Here is a 20761-nt window from a genome sequence, read left to right on the forward strand (position 1 = left end):
TCCGATCCCGCACGTCTAATGGGGCGTCCGTGAGCTTCGCAACGCTGTATGGTGCAGCGGGTCTAGAAAGATCATGAATCGAACGTCAACAGCCTGCGAATGCGCTCTATATAAGGCGCCCAGCAGCTGTTCTACAGGCTGGTTTCTAGGACTCCGCTGCCCGGTCTGGAAATTAGTTGAAGGAAAAGCTGTCAGCGAGCTCCTTTGCTTCTTTTCTTTAAACAATTGTTCCCCGAGTTCTTTCTGGGGTGTGCACGACGTCCGTCGAAAAATCCTGTAGGGTAGACTCGCGCCGAGGGTGAATTGGCTTTTCAACACTGCTCATCATGAAGCTTCTCTCAGTCGCGGTTGGGCTCTTCTCTCTGGTTCCCCTCGTTGCGTCAACATGTAGCGACCCAGTAATACGCAAAGAATGGTACGTCTGCCTGAATGTACAAGACATCAATAGCTAACCTCCAATCGTCAGGAGAGCTCTGAACACGACAGAGAGAAAATCTTACATCGGAGCGGTGAAGTGCCTTCAATCGAAGCAGGGGATCAGCAGTTCGATCTTCGCCGGAGTACGCTCTCGTTACGACGACTTCGTGGCCGCTCACATCAATGAGACTGATTATGTCCACTTTGTCGTACGTGCACCCGTGATGACAAGGGGAGCTTCAGATACTGATGTCGGACCTCTGTACAGGGACACTTTCACGCGTAAGAATTGGACCCAGATCAGTAGATCACCGAAACAGGCAACTGATGACTTTTGCGAAGATGGCATCGATACTACCTGGCCCAGTACGAGGTAGCATTGCGAGACGAGTGTGGTTGGGCAGGGGGCCAACCGTAAGTGTTTGCGCTTCTTCCCGTGACGAAATGCTAATTGCAATCAGATACTGGGGTACGTGGAATTGTCTTTTCTTGGAAGTCGTCAGTATCGAGGGCTAACAAGTCCATTTTGTATTTGTAGACTGGACCTTGGACGCTACGCCGGACACTTTTCTCAACTCTCCTGTCTTCGACAATGTGACGGGCTTCGGCGGAAACGGGTACTACATCGACACGGCCAACGACGCTAGCGTGGATATACACGTCCCAGGAAAACTTGGAGGAGGTACTTAAGCTCCGTCGTTTCCAGTCCTTCTCCGTGACAAGAGAGCTGACTGACACAACACGCACAGGCTGCGTCAAGGACGGTCCGTTTGTCAACTACACAGTCACCATGGGACCGAACAGTACGTACTTTAACCATCCAAATAGCAAGCTCCTTGCGAACTGAAGCTGACGCCACACTGCCCACAGACTCCACTGCCTACAACCCGCGCTGTATGACACGAGACATTGCGCCAGGCTTCGCATCCGCCAAGCTCAACTCGACCATGGTGGAGTGGACGCTATCAGCAGACAACTATCTCGACTTCGACATCCGCGCCGAAGGCGACGTCTCGATTGCTGGCATGACGTACCACGCAGGCGGCCACAAGGGGGTTGGCGGCGACACAGGCATCATCGCCGACCTGTACGCGTCGCCGTCGGACCCTCTCTTCTTTCTGCACCACGCCAACATGGACCGAGTGTGGTGGACGTGGCAAAGCGCCGACGTTGACGCGCGCCTCTACCAGGTGCAAGGCCCCGACACCAAGTTTGCGTATCCCTTTGACTTTTACGGCGACGTCGCGTATCGCAATGTTACGCTGGCATATGAGATGCATGTTGGCTCCTTGGCGTCGAATGGTCCAGAATGGATTAGGATTGGCGAGGTCATGGATACGAAGGGCGGAAAGCTGTGTTATTCTTTTGACAAGACAGCGTGAAAAGCGAGGAGAACGGCGAGAGCTGCTGGTGCAAATGTTTGCAATTGAACGTGGACTTTGGATGAAGAGACGTGGAAAGGATTAGACTGGCCAAGAAATGATAACGGCTTTGAGATTTTCTCGACTCCCGTTGGATCAGGACGACTGGACCGCGGTAGAGAAGCCAAGGCTTTGAGGTGATTGAAAAGCAATCCAAGACGGGAGTTCTCTATTCCTTCCACGTGGGCGCATGATCAGGTCGTGATACCTACCATTCTGGCCGACAGGCAGAGCAGCAGAGCGAGGGCAAGGCATTCCGCTCTGAACTCGCGGGCTGCCGGAGACCTTGAGCTGTGATTACTACGGCGAAAGTTGAGTAGTAGGCTAGGAATTCGGGTTGGCTGCAAGACGAGATGCAGGTGTTGACGGAAAGAGATAGTATATCGCGAGATGATTACTCGTCAACGAGAAGCTTGTAGGAATGGTTGGAGGGGTATCATGAGTCGATGTCTTCTTGATTCCGAAATAGGGAAAGCGCGTGGGAGAGGCATCAAGTCCCGGCCGTACCGCCGGACAGCTCATGCACCAAACTCTCGAAGTTCTTGCCACTGCTATTGCTCTCGGTCCGTCGAAATGAGCGACATGGGCGTCTGGCGCTGCCATTGAGCTGTCGCTCGCGTCAGCTGGCTTTTGAGGCAGCAGTTGAGTGCGAATCCTTCCGTCGAGCTGCGCTCCAATGACACGCCTCCGAACGGCGTTACGCAAGCGCAGGGCTTAACGACACAAACAAGGCGCCGTGTCTTTGCGCCTCGCCCGCGCACTCGGTCGACCAAAGCAGATGCTGTGGTCTGATGTCTCGAGAGACGGGAGGATATGAGCGGTGGATAGCAGGCGTTCCTAGGCCGCCTTTGACGCGTTGGACAGCCCTGTGCGCACGAAGCCGACGGCAGCTGGAGGCTGTTTCGCCAAGAAGACGCGACGATGATCTTTGAGTCGCTGGAATCCAAAGGGCAGCAGGGAGCAGACGGAGCAGAGTGGTCTGAAAAGGCCGTTGATGATGGCATGCGCAGGACACAAGCAAATCCCGGACGAAACGGATCGGGAGTGGCGCACCTCACCTCTCGTCCGGACGGCATCCCCATTCGCCTCGGCTCCCGTGTACTCTGAAGCGGGCGCTTCTTGGTGGTGGCTTGGTGAATGGTCGGGTTGTTCTTCTGACTGTTTCAGCGACCAAGTGGGCAAGATATGCGACTAGGTACCGGCACGCTCTCTTACCGACACCGCCTCGCCCACTCCCTCCGCCCCCAACCAACCACTTGACACCCTTCGTAAGCGGCAACCTGTGCGAACTGCTACTACATGAAAACTCACTTTCCTGGCCGCGGCTAACCACTCCAACTCGTTCAACGCGTTTCGACATTTCCACCACCCAACATGGCGCCAACGTTAACACTGGCAGCTGTGTCGTTGGCCGAAAGCGCCCTGCTTGGCCGCTATGCTTCGCCAGCTTATTCTTTGCATGACTCGGCCGTCACACGAGCATTGATCCTTTTCGCCGTACATACGTTGGCTTGGTTTACTTGGTCGGTGGCGATATATCCGCACTATGTCAGCCCATTGCGCAAACTGCCCCAGCCAGAGGTACTCCCCCTAGCGAGCCTATTCGTAGGCAAGAATCGCTAATGGTTTTTTCAAGGGCGGCTCCTTTTTGATGGGTCATTTTACCCGAATCAGGAAAGAACCCACTGGATGGCCACACAAGGAGTGGGTAAGAAATGTGCCCAACGACGGAGTCTTCTATTATAGGTTTGCGCTCAACGCGCCACGTGTTTCTGTGACCACCCCCAAAGGTCTCGCAGAGGTCTTGGTGCACAAAAACTACGACTTTGTCAAGCCTCAAAACGTTCGCCACGGGCTCGGTCGTATCCTTGGGATCGGAGTTCTGCTGGCCGAAGGCGATGAACACAAAAGACAGCGACGGCTTCTCATGCCGGCCTTCTCTTTCCGTCATGTCAAGGATCTTTACCGCGTCTTCTGGAGCAGGGCTAGCGAGTGCACCCAGGCCATGACCGCGGCCCTCGAGAGCCAAGGCGATGACCACGTCCTCAACTTGCAGAGCTGGGCGTCGAGAACCACTCTTGACATTATTGGAGCTGCGGGCATGGGGCAGGATTTCCACGCCATTGAAAACCCGGATAACGAACTCAACGTCACGTACAAGAAGATTTTCAGTCCAAACAAAGTGGCCGCTACCCTGGCGCTGCTTGGAAATTTCGTGCCCTTGGCCCTGTTGCGTTTGCTCCCCATCAAGAGGAACTTCGAGATAGAAGGCGCGGCCCAGACAATTAAGCGCGTTTGTCTTGACTTGATTCGTCAGAAGAAGCAAAAGATGGAAAAGGGAGAGCGCGTCGATGTCGACATCATTTCCGTTGCTCTCGAGTCCGGCGGCTTCAGCGACGACGACCTGGTGAATCAAATGATGACGTTCCTGGCTGCAGGCCATGAGACGACGGCGACGTCTTTGACCTGGGCGGGGTTCCTGTTGTGCCAGAAGCCAGAGGTGCAAAAGCGGTTGCGAGAGGAAGTACGTGCTCACCTTCCTTCGCCAAGGGATTCCAACTCGACCATCACCTCGAAGTACATTGACCAAATGCCGTATCTCAACGCGGTCTGCAACGAGATTCTCAGGTTGAAGCCCCCAGTGTCTGCAACGCTGCGCGTCACAGACCGCGACACGACAATCCTGGGACACCACATTCCAAAAGGCACAACCGTCATTGTCCCTATTCTTGCCATCAATACCAATCCCAAGTTTTGGGGCGAGGATGCCGATGAATTCAACCCAGACCGATGGCTGGCGCCTGGCTGCGCCAACACGGGAGGCGCCGAGAGCAACTACGCACTCGAGACGTTCATTCATGGTCCACGAAGCTGTATTGGGTCGTCATTTGCAAAGGCCGAGCTCGCTTGCATTCTGGCCGCGTGGGCTGGCACTTTCGAGATGGAGTTCGCCGACCCTGCGACGCCAGACAAGGTTGAGATCCAGAGTGGCGTGACGGCCAGGCCCAAAGGCGGCATGTCAGTGAAACTCAAGGCTGTGGGGGGTTGGTGATTGATAATGATGTGGCCTGACCAGATGGGATGGCTTTTGGATGTGGATCAGGCAAAATAGGATTTCCATGATCTTTTGATTTTGTTGTTCTTAGGCAATATAGCGGCTTGGTGGACGCGTTCTTGGACAGCGCGCTCTGGAATAAAAATTGGCATCAAACACGGCGTCCATCGAGATTTTGCACATTGTGGAATCTTCATCACGTCGAGCAGTCGGCTCTGACGCGAAGCAGATGGTGTGTCAGTGCGACAACGGATTCAATGCTGCACCAAAGGTCCACCTGCTTATAAAGCACGCTGCTCCAACGGGTAAGGTCGCGCAACCGTGCGCTGAGAGCTACCCCTCCACGCGTTGGGCATCTCCCAATCGCATGTCAACTACGCAATACGACCACAACGGTGCTTTGGCTTTCGACGCTATTCCAGGGCGGGCGTTTGAGACTCCAGTTCTTTAGCCTCCATCCACCCGGTGTGCCATCCGACTGGTCTCACTGCATGCCGGAGTCGTCTGCCTCTATCAATTGCCGACCATGATTTATCAGCCAGATGCACATCATAGCTCGGCAAGAGCACTACTATAAAGCTCCTTCTCTCCTGTGGCTTTCTTCTCCTTCACGCCAAACTCCAATTCCTTCATCAACACAATGGAACCCTTCGCCGCTCTCAAAAAGGTTGTCCCGAACAATCATCAGGGCCAACCTGACCTTGTCAACAGAGGTACGTCATTACACGGCATTCCTCAAGGGCATTGAGCTAACAGGCGATTGGTTTGCAGCTGCTGAGGGAGTAAGACTTCCAAAGTACCATTTGCGACGTCGCTTAACAATGTACCCAGGTACCCTACTTCACCCCAGCTCAGAACCCGCCCTCGGGCACTGCGTGGGAGCCTCAGTCTGGCGGCAAGCCCATCCCCAAGCTCTTCCAGCCCCTCAAGATTAGGGGAATCACCCTTCAAAACCGCATTGGTCTCGCGCCGCTCTGCCAGTATTCTGCCCAGGATGGACACATGACCGACTGGCACGTTGCACACCTGGGAGGAATCATTTCTCGCGGACCCGGCCTCTCCTTTGTCGAGGCCACCGGAGTCACCCCCGAGGGTAGAATTACTCCCGAAGACGTCGGGTATGAATACTGGAACAAATTGGCTGGATCATGGACTGATAAGAGATAGTCTATGGAAGGACAGCCAAATCGAGCCCATCAAGAGGGTTGTCGATTTTGCGCACAGCCAGAGCCAATTGATTGGTATCCAGCTTGCCCACGCTGGTCGCAAGGCTAGCACGGTCGCTCCCTGGTTGAGCCCTGGCGATATCGCCGGCGAGGAGGTGAGCGAGATGATTGATATACGGCAATACGCAATGTTGACTTTCTTTAGCTCAACGGCTGGCCCAAGAGCGTCTATGCTCCGTCTTCGATTCCTTACAATGAGCGCCATGCTACTCCCCACGCCTACACGAAGGTGGAGATTCAGGACCTCAAGAAGGCCTGGGGCGATGCTACTCGCCGCGCACTCAAGTGCGGTTTCGACACCATCCAGATTCACAACGCTCACGGATACCTTCTCCACGAATTCCTCTCCCCTGCCACTAACAAGCGCACCGATGAGTACGGTGGCTCCTTTGAGAACCGCATCCGTCTATCCCTCGAGATTGTCGAGATCGTCCGCAGCATCATTCCTGAGACTATGCCTCTCACCATCCGCGTCTCCGCAACGGACTGGCTTGAGGAAGACCCCGAATTCGGCCCCGAGAAGAGCTGGACTGTCGACGACACTGCGCGCTTTGCCGAGATCCTGGCGGACAAGGGCGTCGACCTCATCGACATCTCTTCGGCCGGCAACCACCCCAACCAGAAGATCAAGGGTGGCCCTGCTTACCAGGCGGCCTTCGCTAAGACGGTCAAGGCCAAGGTTGGCGACAAGCTGCTCGTGGCGTCTGTTGGCAGCATCTCCACTGGCAAGCTGGCGCAGCAGCAGCTCGACGAAGGCCTCGACATGGTCTTTGCCGGCCGCTGGTTCCAAAAGAATCCCGGCCTCGTGTGGACGTGGGCTGATGAGCTGGGCGTCGAGATCAACAATGCCAACCAGATTCGCTGGGGATTCGGCGGCCGTGGCCCCAAGAGCTCTGTAAGCATCTCTCCGCCATCCTTCTTTTGTTGCTTGTCTAACGCAATGGGTCTAGTAATTTTCCGCTAACTTCTGAGTAGAAGAGCAAGATCTAGACTAAGACACAGACGGGAGGGAGACTGTGTGATAGAGAAAAATTCATGACTTCTTGATGACAAACTCTCTTCATGGATGCAGCCAGCTACACTTGCACAGGCAGTGACACAATGTCTAGATATCCACTTGATGAGTCAATAACCGATCAAGCGGCTACATGAAAGACCGCTTAACCGGTTTCATGGCCGATCAACCGGTTACCCGAGGTCTATGTGGAGCAACGGTCCCATTACACGTCGGTCGGTCCTCTATATACAGCCTTGTCCACCAGGTGTGCTTACATTGTTCCCTGCCCGACTGTAATCCCTGTATATCTTTTTCTTCCTCTGCAACTTTTGTCTGCAATGCCGTGTTCAAAAGAACGACAGCGCGCTTCTCCCCTTGACCCACTTTTGAACGCCTCGCACGCGGCAGCCTCTCCGAGCTTTTCTCTTCCCATAGCCACAAGTAACAAGCAAAGAGAGGGGAGAAGAGACGAGAAAATCCGTTACCAAGTACGTTCCCATATTGCTCCGCGGTGATGGCAGCGCTCAATAAAATCAATTGAGGACTTAGTCTTTGCCGCCAAGGTCCTAATTCTTACTCGGCTGGAACCACTTCACGCCCTCAAGGCCCAGCGCCTTTTCCGTCTCCTTGAGCTTCTCGACGCTGACGCCCAGCTCCTTTGCCTTTGCCTCGTCGATGCTATCGGTCTCAATGAGCGATTTTTCGTTCACCAGGCGATATCCCGCTAGCATCTCTTCCTGGCGGCGACGTTCCGCTAACCTGCGCCTCTCGTCCTCCTGTTCTTGACTTTCTCTGTGTTCGTTCTTTTGCCTCTTCTTTTCATCCTTTTTTCTCTTCTTTTCCCCTTTTTTGGCTTCCTTCTCCTCCATCTCCTTGGCCTTCTTTGCCTCCTTTCTGGTCCTCTTCTCCTCCTGTAGCCTCATCTTTTCTCCTTCTTCGTCGTGCTCATCCTCTCTGCTCTCCTTGTTCAGGAGCCCTGTGAAGGGCTTGTCGTCTTTCTCCTCCGCCTTCCTCTTGGCCTTCTTTTCCTCCTTCCTGATCTTCTTCTCCTCCTGTAGCCACATGTTTTCCTCTTCGTCATGCTCATCCTCTCTGCTCTCCTTGTTCAGGAGCCCTGTGAAGGGCTTGTCGTCTTTCTTTTCCGCCTTCCTCTTGGCCTTCTTTTCCTCCTTCCTGATCTTCTTCTCCTCCTGTAGCCACATGTTTTCCTCTTCGTCGTGCTCATCCTCTCTGCTCTCCTTGTTCAGGAGCCCAATGAAGGGCTTGTCGTCTTCCTCGCGCTCCACCCTGCTGCTCTCCTTCTTAGGAGGCTTTGCGAGGGGCTCAGCGTCCACGTCGCGCTCCTCCTGCTGCTGCGGAGGCTCTTCGTTTTCGGTCTTGATTCTGCCATTGTCGTTGCCATTGCCATCACCCTTGCCCGACAGCGCCGCCTCATTGTAGTCCTGGCTCTCGACGTCGTCGAACTCGCGGCGGCTGCGCACGGAATACCGAACATGCGTGTTCATCTCGGCAGCCGGCGTCTTGAAGCCGTTGGGATGATGAACGTCGCCGTTCTTGTCGTCAGAGTCCTTGTCGCTGTGGTATTTTTTGATGCGCAGCATCTTTTCGAAGGGCCGCAAGTCCTCCTGCGCTTCAAACGCCGCCAAGGGGTTATTGTCGTCCTCGTTGTTGGCTTCTGGTTGAGCGGCGGTGGCCATGGGTTTGGGAGCACGCATGTAGCTGCGGCGCAGGTGCGCAATGAGCGAGTTGAGGTCCTCCATTTCCTCGACCGAGTCGGGGACGGTGGCGATGGCGATGTCGTCATCTTCAGTCGACTGCTGCTCGCTGGTTGCACTCTTGACGAGGCCGGTTTGTTGTGCTGGAGCCGCTGCCAGGCTGCCCTTGACGTCGAGTTCAGATTCCACCATCAACTTGGCCTCGTTCCAGTCGAGTTCCTCGATGTTGACTCCTTCTTGCTGCAGTAGTCTCTCGACGTGCTTTTTGACACGAGGATGGGCGTTCTTCATGTACTTCAGGATGGGGGTCCTCATCCACCTCAAGAAGTACATGGCGTAGTCAGCGTCGAAGCCCGCGTCGACCATCGTTCTGAAAGCAATCTTCCAGTTCTTGCGCTTGGGAACGAGGTTTTCTTTCAGCGCAATCTCTTGGCCGCTATATCTGCCGAGCGTCTGCGGGTGGGGCTCCTTCAGCTGGAAGCCCGCGCGACGAAGCAGCCAGCCCGCCTCGACCCAGGTGCCCGTTTTGCCGCCTGACTTGAGCACCACGCGGCTGTTTCCAAGCACCATGTGCTTGTCGACTGCTTTGCACATATCGTAGACTGTGAGGGCCGCAGCGTTTGCGGCAACAAGCGCCTCCATTTCGACGCCCGTTGCCGTGATACTTTCGCAGCGTGCAGTGAGGAAGATGGCGCCATTGGGGAAGTCTCCATGGTCGAGAGGAATCTCCAAATTTTGCCTGGTGCCCATAGACCACTGCGGCTTTGGAGTCTTCGTCTCAGCAGAAGAGCCATTCGCAGTCTGGGACTCAGAATTCGAGGGGGTGGGAGGGATTTCAGTTCCGGCGGCTGCACCTGAGTCAGACTCCATAGCAGCAGAGCCTTCCGAAGCCACTTCAGAAGTTTCGCTCACTGACTCATCGCTACCATTCGAGGATTCTTGAGAGTCCGAGCTCGACTTTTCAAGCCACTCGGCAGCCGGCTGGTCCTCATCCTCTGCTTGCTCCTCAGACTTCACAGGAGGAAGGACAAGCTTGACTTCGACCTCCGCGCCCGTCAAGACAATGTTGTGGCACAGCGGAACCAGATTAGGCGTTTGCTTGGCGGCCATGATGCCGGCAATGCGGGCGGTGCTTAGCACGTCCCCCTTTTTCATCTTGTACCTCCTGATCAAGTTTGCTACATGGGGATGTGAGAAGCGCACAGTGCTGATGGCAAAGGCAACGCGACGTGTATCGGCCTTGTTAGATATGTTGACCATGTGGGCTTCACCGGCGTCGTTGACGTGTGTGAGCCGACTGTTCTGCTGGCCCTGTTGCTCGGGCTGCTGGTTGCCCTCGGAGGCTTGATTGATCATCTTTGGGCCAGACGCAGCAACCTTTTCGTGCTTGAAGTGCTGCCAGGCGCCGGAGACTGTGTGAAAGCCTTTGGAATCGTAAGGACGCCGAATCCCACTGAGTTGGTCTCGCTTTTGCTGAGTAACAGCTCCTTGATGATGCCAGGGGCGCTGTGGTTGTTTCGTGCTTCTTGAGTGTTTGGCCACATTTTTGTCGAACTTTCTGTCCAAGTTCTTCTCCAATTCATCAAGCGGTTGCTTCTCTTTTTCTGATGTGATGTCTGTGGGGTTCTTTTTTGCGTCGGCTTCAGCAAGTCTCTTGGCAATCCAAGCCTGCGTTTGATCAAGCGCTGAATTATCAAATCCCTGTATCTTCTGTTTACGATGTTTCTGAAATGCGCTCTCGCCATCGCGTTTGTTCGAGGAAGGTGGCACTCTTCCGTCGTCTTCATCTCCGTACAAGACGCGGTCGCTGAAATCAGGCTTGAAAACCATCGTCTGTCTCTCTGGGACGTAGGAAATTTGGTCCGCGATTTTCGGATATGTAGGCCGCATGCGCAACTTTGCAAGCTCAATCCGATGGGGTTGTTTCGTGAGAGGTCTCAAATGGTACCTGATGTGCTTCTTTGCATGCCAGATTTCCAAGGTATCATCTTCTTCCTGCTCAGAAATGTCGTTCAAGGCTTTTCTGGCCGCTTTCCATCTTTGCGTGGCATTTCTAATGAGTTTCAATTCCCCAATCACTTTGGTACGTGAGGTTCTTGCGCTGTAGAGAGCCACACTGCCTATGGATTGAGGGACTGGGATCGAATTCCATAATGGTCTGGGAAATGAAGCAGTGCTGCCTGGGAACAGAGTGACTGGAGTGGGTTTGGATGCCCGGAATGGATGCGCATAAAATGGCTGCGGCGCTACGGAATATGGCTTTGAGAGGAGCATGTCTGGCTGAGGTTCTTCTGCAGAGGTCGTTAGCCGGCATCCTCACAGGAGATACTCTCACAGATGTGATTTGGCGGAAGATATCTATTGACAACGACCGAGATCATTTCGCCAAAACTAGCCATACAGCTGGTGCCAATATACAGCTCCAAATGGCACGTCAATGAGACCCGCGCAGTCAACCCAAATACATCGTCAGGTCACAAACACAGAGGAAGGACTACCCACCAATCAAAATCATGGGCCGGTTCTTCATGTTTTCGAGCTCTCCCATGCCCGCATGCTTTTCCTTCTTTCTCTTGACGGCCGCGCCAATTACGTGGAGAAGCTCGCTTTCACGTTCGTTCCAACTCGGAGCAGATTCTTGACCAACCAACCCTTGTTGACGATTCATCTCAAGCTGCTTGACGGCTTCAAATGCTTGCTCATCCATAGGCTTGCCGCCATTGTCCTTGCGCAAAATATCCCGCAAAGATACCTCGGTGTTGCCAAACAAGCAGACCTTAAGGTTTCCGTCAGACGTGATTCGCAATCTGTTGCAAGTGCCGCAAAAGTTGTGTGTCATGCTGGTGATGAAGCCGACCTTGCCAACGAATCCGGGAATCTGCCAGCTCTTGCTGGTATCATTCTTGTGTCCTTTGGCCGGCGCGATGTCAGGGTACTTGGAGCGGATAACGTCGAGCATCTCTGCGTACGACATCATCTTTTGCTGGTTCCACTTGTTCCCGTCGAAGGGCATGTACTCGATGAACCGGACCTCGATGTCCTTTTCGCGGCCGAGCTCGACAAACGGTATTATATCGCGATCGTTGAGCCCGCGCATAACCACGCAGTTGATCTTCAACTTGACACCAGCACCCATCCTGTTCATCTCGAGCACCCGATCAATGCTGCGCATCACCGCGTCGAAACCTTTGCGCCGAGTCATGATTTGAAACTGAAAAGGATCCAATGTGTCCAAGCTCAGGTTGATGCCAGTGAGGCCTGCCTCGACCATGCTGTCCAGCTTCCGATGCAGAGATATGCCGTTGGTAGTTATGGCGAGCTCGCGCAGGCCTTTCGAACGGAGCGAGCCGATGGAGTTCATAAGTGGGAGGATGTCTCGCCGGACGGTCGGTTCGCCGCCGGTCAAACGAATCTTATTCACACCTTCGGAGACAAATAGCGACGAAATGTAGAAGATCTCGGGGCTCGAGAGGAGGTGGTCCGGCGGGGAAAGTGGGACGCCCTCTAATCTCGCCGTTAGCATTGCACAGCAACGAGACCAAGAGCAAATACCTTCGGGCATGCAGTACAAGCATCGCAAATTGCATCGCTCCGTCAAGCTTATGCGCAGGTAGTCGTGTTGGCGATTGAAATTGTCCGTCAAGAACTCGGAGAACGGTTTTGCGTGCTTGATGGACTCTCTGCGAGTTGTCTTGCGCTGCGAATAGTCGAGGCCCGGACTGGGAGTCTCAATCACGGGCTGTCTTGGTGCAGCACCAGTTGCGACGTGCCGTACAGAGTTGAACGTCCTCGACCTCGATAAAAGCCAGGCATGGCGCAGCGCGGGTGCGCGCGCGCGCAAGGCTTGCCCTACCATGGTGTCAAAAGGCGCGAGGCGAACAGCTCAGGTACCAGGGGAATAATCATCCATGAGGCACGAGATATGTGAGATCATGGCGCTTGGCCGTAAGTGGTGGCGGCAAAAGGCGGCGTCGTGCGTGAGAGGTGGAGATGGATTTTCGGGGCGACCCCAACAGCACGACAGTCGATAAGCGGAGGTCCGACGCTCCTCCGCCCGACGGCCTCTTTGCTAAGTGACTACGTGCAAATCATCTATCTCTACGGCAACATCAACCACAGACCAATCCATCCTTGGGTATCTCGACCTTCTCGTTCTCCTTGCCATTCACGACTGTTTCCTCCACCTTACCATTCGGCACCACGCCCGCCTTGCGCGCCTCTTCGGACTCCCGCTCCATCTTCTTCAACGTCTTCTTACTCAATTGGATGCTTCCCTTGGCCATCGCCTCCTTTGGCACAGGCCGCACGTACGGTTGACAGATGAACCATGGCCGCTTGCACCGGTTCACTGCTGCGACGCTGCTTTCGTGAGGGTCTGGCTCGCTTCCCTCAGCTGCAGCAGCCGACCCATTCGACTCGGGCGCTGTCTCAAAGGCCTCTGGGTCCTTTTCGTACTCGATCAAGCCCTCCTTGACCGCCTGTTCGACCATTTGTAACACATTTTCAAATGCGGCAATGTCTCCCGACCTGCACCTTGCCAATGCGTCCCGAACGTTGGTATACCTGGAAATCAAAGGCCGCAACATGCGGAAGAGGTGAGCTTGCATGGGTGTAAAGTTGGGGTCTCCCGACTGTTCCCGTTTTTCGCGTTTGCTTTGTCTTTGCTTCTTCCGCGCGGGCTGGCCATCTTCGCCGTCCTCACTGCACTCGCCTTGCTCGCTCACTGCTAGTGGATCGGACGGGAGGAACAGCGTTTGCCGTGCTGGCGGTTCTTGGCCCAGCACATGTCGATGTATTATGTCCATGTATCTCCTGAACACGGCGTCCATCCGATATCCACCTTTCCCGTCTCGTCCTCTCCAGTATTCGCGGCCTTCTTGGCCCGGTGCTGGCGGCGGGGCGAAGATGCTGGGGTCGTGGAGGTTTCCTTCGGCGCTCATGACTCCGTCGGCCCCTGTTGCGTCCAGACATGTTGCAATGTCGTCGTGCTGGAGGATGTTGCCATTTGCAAAAATGACTGTGTCAGGCGGAAGATTTTCCCGCAAGTACTTTATGACGCTCCAATCTGCCAGTCCAGTCTCGTGGCCCTTTTGGTGACGTTGGCGCCCGTGCACAGTGATGATGCTAGCACCAGCGTCCAGGATTGTTTTGGCATATTCCAGTGTTTTTTCAGGAGTCTCCTGTATGCGAAACTTGGCTGTGACTGGAATGTCCAGCTCCTCGTGCAACTTGTTGATCAGAGACCGTATAAGGCCCCAGTCCTCTTGCAAGAATGCGCCATAGTGTCCCTTCCTTGCAATACCCTGGGGACAGCCAAGATTCAAGTCTACCGCGTCGCAGAATGGCGCCACGTGTTGTGCGGCCTTGAGGAAGTCGTCGGGCTCGTTGGAGCAAAACTGCACAAAGAGCGGCCGGTCAAACTTGGGGTTTCCATCCAAGTGAGCATCTTCCAGCGTGTATTTTGCTAATTGTTCAGGATCTGGGGCCGCCAGTGTAGTGCGGAGGGGCTGAAAAGCCTTTTCTCGATAACGGGGAAGTTCGTCGAAGAGTCGGGAGTGGAACATGGGTGTATAGGCGAGGAGGTCGCGTTGCTGGTCCTGAGGCATGAAAGATCGGCTCAGGAGACGCCAGGCAAACTCCGACGCGTCCACCATGGGCGCGAGGACGAGCTTTGGGCTGCCGATGCTCTTGTAGAATTCGCGACCGTGAAGCTTTGGCTTTTTGGGGCAGAGTGGCTTGTTGCCATCTGCGACGATGGGAGCACTGGTGGACATTCTTAATCGTAGGAGGTGCTTGAGGGTTGGCGATGAAGCAATACGCCCCAAGGGCCCTGGAAGTCGTGGAGACAGTATTTTGAATGTCGTCACAGTGGTGATGGAGAAAGTTGGGAAGTTCCAGTGCGCCAGAAATCTTAGCCCCGCAAAATCCGTGCTGGGGCCGGGTTCCTGGAAATTCCACGCACAGACCATTGTACATCCCCACGGCAGCTCCCTGTCTCTGGTTGCTGATGCTCTAGGTATGCGAGGTGTTTTCAATGCATCTTGTCTTTACACGCGTATAACATCATCTCTTACAGGGACAAGCAAACAGCGTTAGATCTTATTCCAATCCTTTCCATTCAGCATCGCTACCTAATTTCTTGTAGGGTCGAGCCGTTCACCCAACCGCACGCTCGTCTACCATCTGCTGCTGCTCCTGCTTAGCTGATATCCCCAAAACAACGAGGAAATTGAGCGGCAGCACCTCAAGGCCCACGAAGAATAGACAGTGATGTCCAACTGCTTCTTTTTCACTCCACGTCAACTGTCCATCCGTGCGTCCATCTCGTTCAGATCTACTACCCTCGCCCTCACCAATATTGCTGCCACCCTAACCGCATGCATACTTTCCTTCCGCCAGGAAGTAAAGACATTCATTCACCCCAGGCAAGCAAGCAGCGACTACCGTCCCTGTCGCTGCGAGACGAAAGACGACTTCAGACGAAGAAGAAAGGAAATCAAAAAGGAAAGAAATGAGGGGAGGGGAGAAAAGAAGCAAGGAAAGGCGACGCAATGACTACACGGAACAGGCAGATAACACAAGACTGACAATATCTCAATCGATTGCAGGGCAGAGCAGCGCTTGATTTTTAGGGACGATGACAACAATGAGACAGCACCCACAACAAGACCATGATGAATGAAAATTAAGGGCCAATCAAAGTACAAAACTAGAAGTGTGGGAGGCACATGAAGCGCTGGCAGCTCAACGCATCATGCCGCCCATGCCGCCCAAGCGGCTGGCGAGCTGTGGGTATTTTTCCTGCACCTCGAGCTGCGTCCGCGTGGCCTCAGCGTACGAAAGGGCGTTGACAATCTCGCCCTCGGTACGCGACAGCTCGGCCGCGCGTTCAAAGTACTTGAGAGCCTCGGGCACCTTGCCCTGTTGCAGGAGGAGCTGGGCCATGGTGGCAACGGCAATGTCGCACTCAGGGTCGACTGGGACTGGGTTAGTCTGAAGATTCCCGGATTAAGGGGCTTGAACTTACTGATCAGCGCCTTCTTGCACAGCTCCTCGGCCTCGTTGAAGTCCTGCTTCCACTGGAACTGGGCGAGCGCCTTGTTGATCAGAGGGAGAACGTTCATGCCCAGGGGCTTGGTTGCCTTCTCCATCTCAATCGCCGTGTCAAACTTCTCAACGGCCTCCTGGTACTTTTGCTGGTCGAGAAGCAGCTCGCCGTAGTAGTTGTACACATCGGGAACTTTGTCGAAGTTCTTCATGCAACGGCGGAATGTGGCCATTGATGAAGCAACGCTGCCCATCTTGTACTGTGTAACACCGAGCTGAATGTGCGAGAAGATGAAGTCCTTGTCTAGGTCGATCGACTTTTGGTAGTCCTTGGCGGCCTCGGCAAATTCGGACAAGATGAAGTGGAGCTGGGCGCGGTGGTAGTAAATGTCGGGGTCTTCGGGGTTTTGGGCCATGGCCTGCTCAAAGTCGTTGGCAGCAGCATCGCGCTCACCTATTTTTGTAAGCACTCGTTGTGAACCAAGCAAATGCAAGACTTACCGAGCTCGAGGTGCATGCTTGCTCTCTTGATAAAGCTTTGAGTCAGGGATGGCTGGAGCTCGACACTCTTGGTGAGATCGGTCAACGCGTCTTGGTTGTCGCCCTTGAGATACTTGAAGGTTCCGCGCATGTTGTAAGCAAACGCCTCGTGCTCGCCCAAGTCGCCGAGCTCGAGGGCGCGGTCGAAAGCGGCTGCTGCCTCGGTGTAGCCTTCTCCGGTCTTCTTGTTCAGAGCAAGCAGACCCTTCCTCAATTGACCCTTGCCCGACTCCTCTTCCAGCTCCGCAGTCTCCTCGAGACCTGCCGGGAGCGGCTTCGGCCTAAAGCTTTGCAGGTAGTTGGAAACAAACGTCGGGCTGGGAAGCTTCTTCTCCTTGGTTGCGAGGATGGCGCGACCCTTGGCCTCGGCGACCTTCTTCAAAAGACGCTCGACACTTTGCGCGCTGACTTCATTGCGGAACTGGTCGATGATGCAGCTGGCAGTGTAATCCAAGAGGGCCTCGCTGTAACGCTCAGTCTGCTCGTATGCGTGCGCGCGCCTGTTAAGCGCCTTGACGTATTGGTTGTCCAGGTTGATGGCAGCCGTTGTGTCCTCGATGACCTTTTCCCAGTTCGATGTGGCATTCCAGCACGCGGCGCGGTTGGAGTAGAAGACGGGGTCCTGCTTGCACAGAATGGCCTTTGTGTAGAGCTCAATCGCCCTGTTGTAGTCCTTGGAGCCATATGCCTTGTTGCCGGCGGCCTTGAGCTTCGCGGCGAAATCCTTGCGGTCCTGCAAGTTGCACATCAGAATGGTCCTCGCAGATGTTCATAAACGTTGTAACTCACATCAGCGCTTAGCGCAGCTGCGGTGGCCTCGTCGACTTCGGGGAGCTCTTCCTCGCTCTCGTCGGACACGGAGGGCTTCTTCGTAGCTATGACGGCGTCAGAATCGGGGCCTACGTCAACAGCGTCAATGGGCGCATACCGGTGGCTTCTTCCCGAGCCTTTTCCTCTTCAGCAGCTTTCTTGGCCCGTTTCCTCTCCTTTTGCTTCTTGTTCTTTTTGGACTGGGGTGTCTCTGGTTTCGAGCTGCTGTTGTCCGAAGTAAAGTAGTATACCGCGCCGGCCCCGGTTACGAGGACCGTGACGCCAGCAATTGTGTAGACGACAGCCTTGTGCTCTGAGGCCCATGTTGATATCCTGTCCCAGAGCGATGCTGTGCCCTGAGCGGTGACGTTGGTGTCGAGGGTGATGGGTTGCGCCGGGCGCGGAATGGGAAGCTCGGGATTGCTCGACATGGCGGAGACTCTGCGGGCGGGATTCGAGGCGAGGTTCGATGCAGAGTGGCTGAGAGCTCCGCAAAGGGATGGGGGATGGAGTGGGGGGAGGTAGATGGAGAGGAAGAGTGATGCGAAGGCGGCTCACTTTTCCGGCTTGTGGATTCGAAAAGATCGTCACTCGTCAGCGTCACAGAGGGCGGCCCGCCGCTGCTGAGGCGCACGCCGAACTACGACACACGACTCGACGCCGACACGCCGAGCATCAGGGTGCGCCAACTCAAACTTTCCACTTGACTGCTACTGCTTCGGATTTTGTCTTTTTCGTTATCCCGGCTGTCGTTTCCAGAATTCACCTTTCGCATCTCATTCACGTGACGCTAGTTTGGACTAAGGAAGATCTCCGCTCTTGACGACGAGCTTCTGCACGGTAGGCGAATAGATCTTGGAAGGGGTTGAATCTTCTTCTCATTTTGATTCTTTCCAAGTCACCTACAATGTCGTCAAACAGAGAACCGTCCTTTTCCGTTTTCACGTCTCTACGCTACGACCCGCAGCTGTCGACCTGCCATCAAAACAACAGCCCGCTATGCAGCTTCAAATCTGACAGCCCATTCTACATGCTGCGGTATCATCGCGACCGCATGCTCGAGGCTGCGCTGTTCTTTGAGTGGAGCGCCGTGGCCAATCAATTGGCAGGTGACAAGGGCGGCGAGATGCTCGAGACGGCGTTGCTGCGTGAAGTGCAGACATGGCTTCTTGCGCGCAAGCCGCATGGAGACATTGAGTTGGCAACAAAGGAGAAGCCGCTGGAGAAGAGTCCGTTGAAAGTAGGTGTCACTAGCCAACCTTGACTTGCCGGATGTTACTCACAGGCGCAGATTCGCGTTCTCTTTTCGCCCACCGGCGCCATGCAAACCGACATGACCCCCGTGCCCCAAGTCTCTCTTCAAGCGCTCTTTCCTCCAACACTAGACCTTCCCTCTGACTCTAGCAATCCAGAGCCTACATTCACACTCACCCTTGACACCGATTCCACGCCTACGTCTCCTCACACCCTTCTCAAAACCACGCACCGTCCACATTACGACGCTGCGCGTGTTCGATCAATTCCGAAAGCTCTGTTGCCTGGTACAGCTCATGAGGTGCTACTTTGGAACAGCGTCGGCGAAGTGATTGAGGGCACTTTCACGAGTGTCTATCTTTTCCGCGGCGGACGCTGGGTCACGCCGCCGGTAGGGGGGCCAGGCATCCTTCCAGACAACGAGCGCGCCTCCAAGGACGAGGGACAGGAATCGGCTGGCGACGAGGGCGAACTCCGCAGCCCATTTGGCGGCCGCTGGGGGCACACTCTTCGCTCGTCCACCACGACCAAGATTGAAGGCATGGGCGGGCAGAGGGGTACGACGCGGCGCTGGGCGCTGCGCGGAGGGCTGTGCATGGAGGAGCCAGTCGAGGCGTCGTCAGTCGAGGTTGGGGAGAGGTTGTGGGTCAGTAATGGAGTCAGGGGTTTTGGCGTAGGCGTTGTGGTGGAGAGGGAAACTTGAGTGAGCCTTTGTCCCTTGTTGGGAAATTGGTGAAGAGACAAAGAGAAGCAAGCATTGAAAGCTGCTGGTGAATTAGGGGCAGCGCTTTTCATCGCATCAATCTGCTTCGGCTCCGTTCGCACTTGCATTGAGTGACGAGAGTAAACTGTATGCGAGCATGTAAGGTCCGCATGGACAAAACTTGCCTTGGTACGAAGGCTCTATGCTCCTTGTTCTCTTCTCTGTCGCGAAAGTCTAGATTTCCTTCTTTCCATGTCTTTCGAAGCGTGCGCATTTCTCTAATCCATTTGCCCAAGGGTCTTGGTCATTGATAAAGGCTCCAGAAGCTAAACAATAGCGCAGAGCTACAGGGAAAAAAAAAAACAAATAGGGTCGATTTCACAGCGCTCACGCGCTGATACTTTGCGTTGGTCTGAACCCTTGCCTGGCCTCTCACACACTTCATAAAGAACCGAACTTGCGAAATGTTTGGCAACAGGTTTAAGAAAGTTGGTTTGGTTAGGCTCATTGCCATTATCTGGTGCAAATTATATAGGTTACAGAATTCACTAACCTTTCAATAACAAACAAGAAAGTTATCCGTTATGGTCTAGTGGCTAGGATTTGTCGCTCTCAGTAAAAGATATCATCTCATCTAAGTGCCGACAAGGCCGGGGTTCAATTCCCCGTGACGGAATATCCTTTTGCGTTTCTTTTTGCGCGTCGAAATAGGGCGGGAATAGTCGTTCTGTGGTGTTGAGCCGAAAAAACAATTTTTGCGTCGAGCACGTGACGCGTTTGCCTCACATGGTCCGTGCATCAACCCTTTGCGATGGGGACGGGAATTTTGAGAAACCCTCGGACTGCGAATGGACTTTCTCAGTCGCTACCTACTCTTCAACTCAGATGCTCCTCTTCAATACCAAGGCGTCTGTCGAGATAGGCCGTGATCAAACTATTTCCCTTCCGCGGACGCTGCGCTGAACGAAATCACTCTTTTATTTTCCTTTTCCTCTCGCAGCCAATCAGCAAACATCAAAGACCCTGTCTGCGTGGTGGCTGCATGGCTGCATGATGCAATGCAGGTAAGGGTGGCGGCTGCATTGTTGAGGCGGGGGTATGTATGCAGTAGCTAGCTAGCCAGCGCGCTGACGCAGCTTCGAACGACAATTGAGAGCCGTGGAGCGGGGATGCATGCGATGCTGAGTGTGGGCGAGCATCGTGAGGGCACACACACACACTTGCTTGCCGTTACTAACAGAATTCGATGGGCGGCACGCAGAGTTTGTGGACTGATCGTATGGTTTGTCCTTGTCTTTCGACGATGAGACGATGAAGGAGACGGCCCTGTCTTGTTCGCGCCTTGCCTGTGAGCGGCGTCTTGATGCGGCAAGGCGGCGCTCGCGGTGAGACTGAAGTAGAGATGTGGAGCTGCCGCGGGGTGGTGCTGCAGGGAGGTATGTAGGGAACCTTCGCAGTTCGCACGCTTCTCGGGGACCCGTATGCGGAAGCTCGGTAGGTACGTAATGGACTTGAAGAGACTGTCGGGTTTCACTGAACAAGCAGAGGTCCTGGGACACCCGTCCACTTCTAGTTT

The 20761-nt window shown here is 54.5% G+C and overlaps 8 protein-coding genes and 1 non-coding gene across 9 annotated transcripts; 5 read left to right on the top strand and 4 right to left on the bottom strand.

Moving 5' to 3' along the window:
* The first annotated feature begins 77 nt into the window (after window positions 1-77).
* J3D65DRAFT_442808 (uncharacterized protein) lies at window positions 78-2094 on the top strand. Its single transcript, XM_066796266.1, has 8 exons — window positions 78-415; window positions 467-626; window positions 686-699; window positions 760-831; window positions 879-886; window positions 956-1099; window positions 1167-1220; window positions 1288-2094. The coding sequence occupies exons 1-8, from the start codon at window positions 327-329 to the stop codon at window positions 1797-1799; spliced, it is 1053 nt and encodes a 350-aa protein (XP_066653886.1). The 5' UTR covers window positions 78-326; the 3' UTR covers window positions 1800-2094.
* Window positions 2095-3066: 972 nt separating this feature from the next.
* On the top strand, window positions 3067-5006 carry J3D65DRAFT_442718 (cytochrome P450). Its single transcript, XM_066796265.1, has 2 exons — window positions 3067-3419; window positions 3475-5006. Exons 1-2 carry the CDS (start codon window positions 3213-3215, stop codon window positions 4888-4890), a joined length of 1623 nt encoding a protein of 540 aa, XP_066653887.1. The 5' UTR covers window positions 3067-3212; the 3' UTR covers window positions 4891-5006.
* A 180-nt stretch (window positions 5007-5186) lies between these two features.
* On the top strand, window positions 5187-7228 carry J3D65DRAFT_678562 (NADPH dehydrogenase). Its single transcript, XM_066803665.1, has 5 exons — window positions 5187-5606; window positions 5665-5675; window positions 5725-6011; window positions 6061-6214; window positions 6265-7228. Exons 1-5 carry the CDS (start codon window positions 5534-5536, stop codon window positions 7081-7083), a joined length of 1344 nt encoding a protein of 447 aa, XP_066653888.1. The 5' UTR covers window positions 5187-5533; the 3' UTR covers window positions 7084-7228.
* On the bottom strand, window positions 7183-11121 carry J3D65DRAFT_630309 (uncharacterized protein). Its single transcript, XM_066800819.1, has 2 exons — window positions 8338-11121; window positions 7183-8061 (listed from the first exon to the last, which is right to left on the bottom strand). The coding sequence occupies exons 1-2, from the start codon at window positions 11103-11105 to the stop codon at window positions 7683-7685; spliced, it is 3147 nt and encodes a 1048-aa protein (XP_066653889.1). The 5' UTR covers window positions 11106-11121; the 3' UTR covers window positions 7183-7682.
* J3D65DRAFT_630313 (uncharacterized protein) lies at window positions 11100-12824 on the bottom strand. The gene is made up of 2 exons (XM_066800820.1): window positions 12384-12824; window positions 11100-12335 (listed from the first exon to the last, which is right to left on the bottom strand). Exons 1-2 carry the CDS (start codon window positions 12685-12687, stop codon window positions 11326-11328), a joined length of 1314 nt encoding a protein of 437 aa, XP_066653890.1. The 5' UTR covers window positions 12688-12824; the 3' UTR covers window positions 11100-11325.
* J3D65DRAFT_630316 (uncharacterized protein) lies at window positions 12825-14709 on the bottom strand. The gene has a single exon (XM_066800821.1). It carries the CDS (start codon window positions 14603-14605, stop codon window positions 12941-12943), a length of 1665 nt encoding a protein of 554 aa, XP_066653891.1. The 5' UTR covers window positions 14606-14709; the 3' UTR covers window positions 12825-12940.
* A 771-nt stretch (window positions 14710-15480) lies between these two features.
* Window positions 15481-17833, bottom strand: J3D65DRAFT_443364 (mitochondrial precursor proteins import receptor). The gene is made up of 5 exons (XM_066796267.1): window positions 17347-17833; window positions 17208-17293; window positions 16380-17151; window positions 15859-16332; window positions 15481-15808 (listed from the first exon to the last, which is right to left on the bottom strand). The coding sequence occupies exons 1-5, from the start codon at window positions 17657-17659 to the stop codon at window positions 15576-15578; spliced, it is 1878 nt and encodes a 625-aa protein (XP_066653892.1). The 5' UTR covers window positions 17660-17833; the 3' UTR covers window positions 15481-15575.
* On the top strand, window positions 17779-19637 carry J3D65DRAFT_630320 (uncharacterized protein). Its single transcript, XM_066800822.1, has 3 exons — window positions 17779-18068; window positions 18127-18468; window positions 18520-19637. The coding sequence occupies exons 2-3, from the start codon at window positions 18136-18138 to the stop codon at window positions 19183-19185; spliced, it is 999 nt and encodes a 332-aa protein (XP_066653893.1). The 5' UTR covers window positions 17779-18068; window positions 18127-18135; the 3' UTR covers window positions 19186-19637.
* A 126-nt stretch (window positions 19638-19763) lies between these two features.
* On the top strand, window positions 19764-19861 carry J3D65DRAFT_t97. Its single transcript has one exon. It is a non-coding gene; the product is annotated as a tRNA-Glu (tRNA).
* The last annotated feature ends 900 nt before the right edge of the window (window positions 19862-20761 follow it).

This window comes from Phyllosticta citribraziliensis (genome assembly GCF_038025025.1).
Source record: "Phyllosticta citribraziliensis strain CPC 17464 chromosome Unknown J3D65scaffold_8, whole genome shotgun sequence".
Lineage (NCBI taxonomy): Eukaryota > Fungi > Ascomycota > Dothideomycetes > Botryosphaeriales > Phyllostictaceae > Phyllosticta > Phyllosticta citribraziliensis.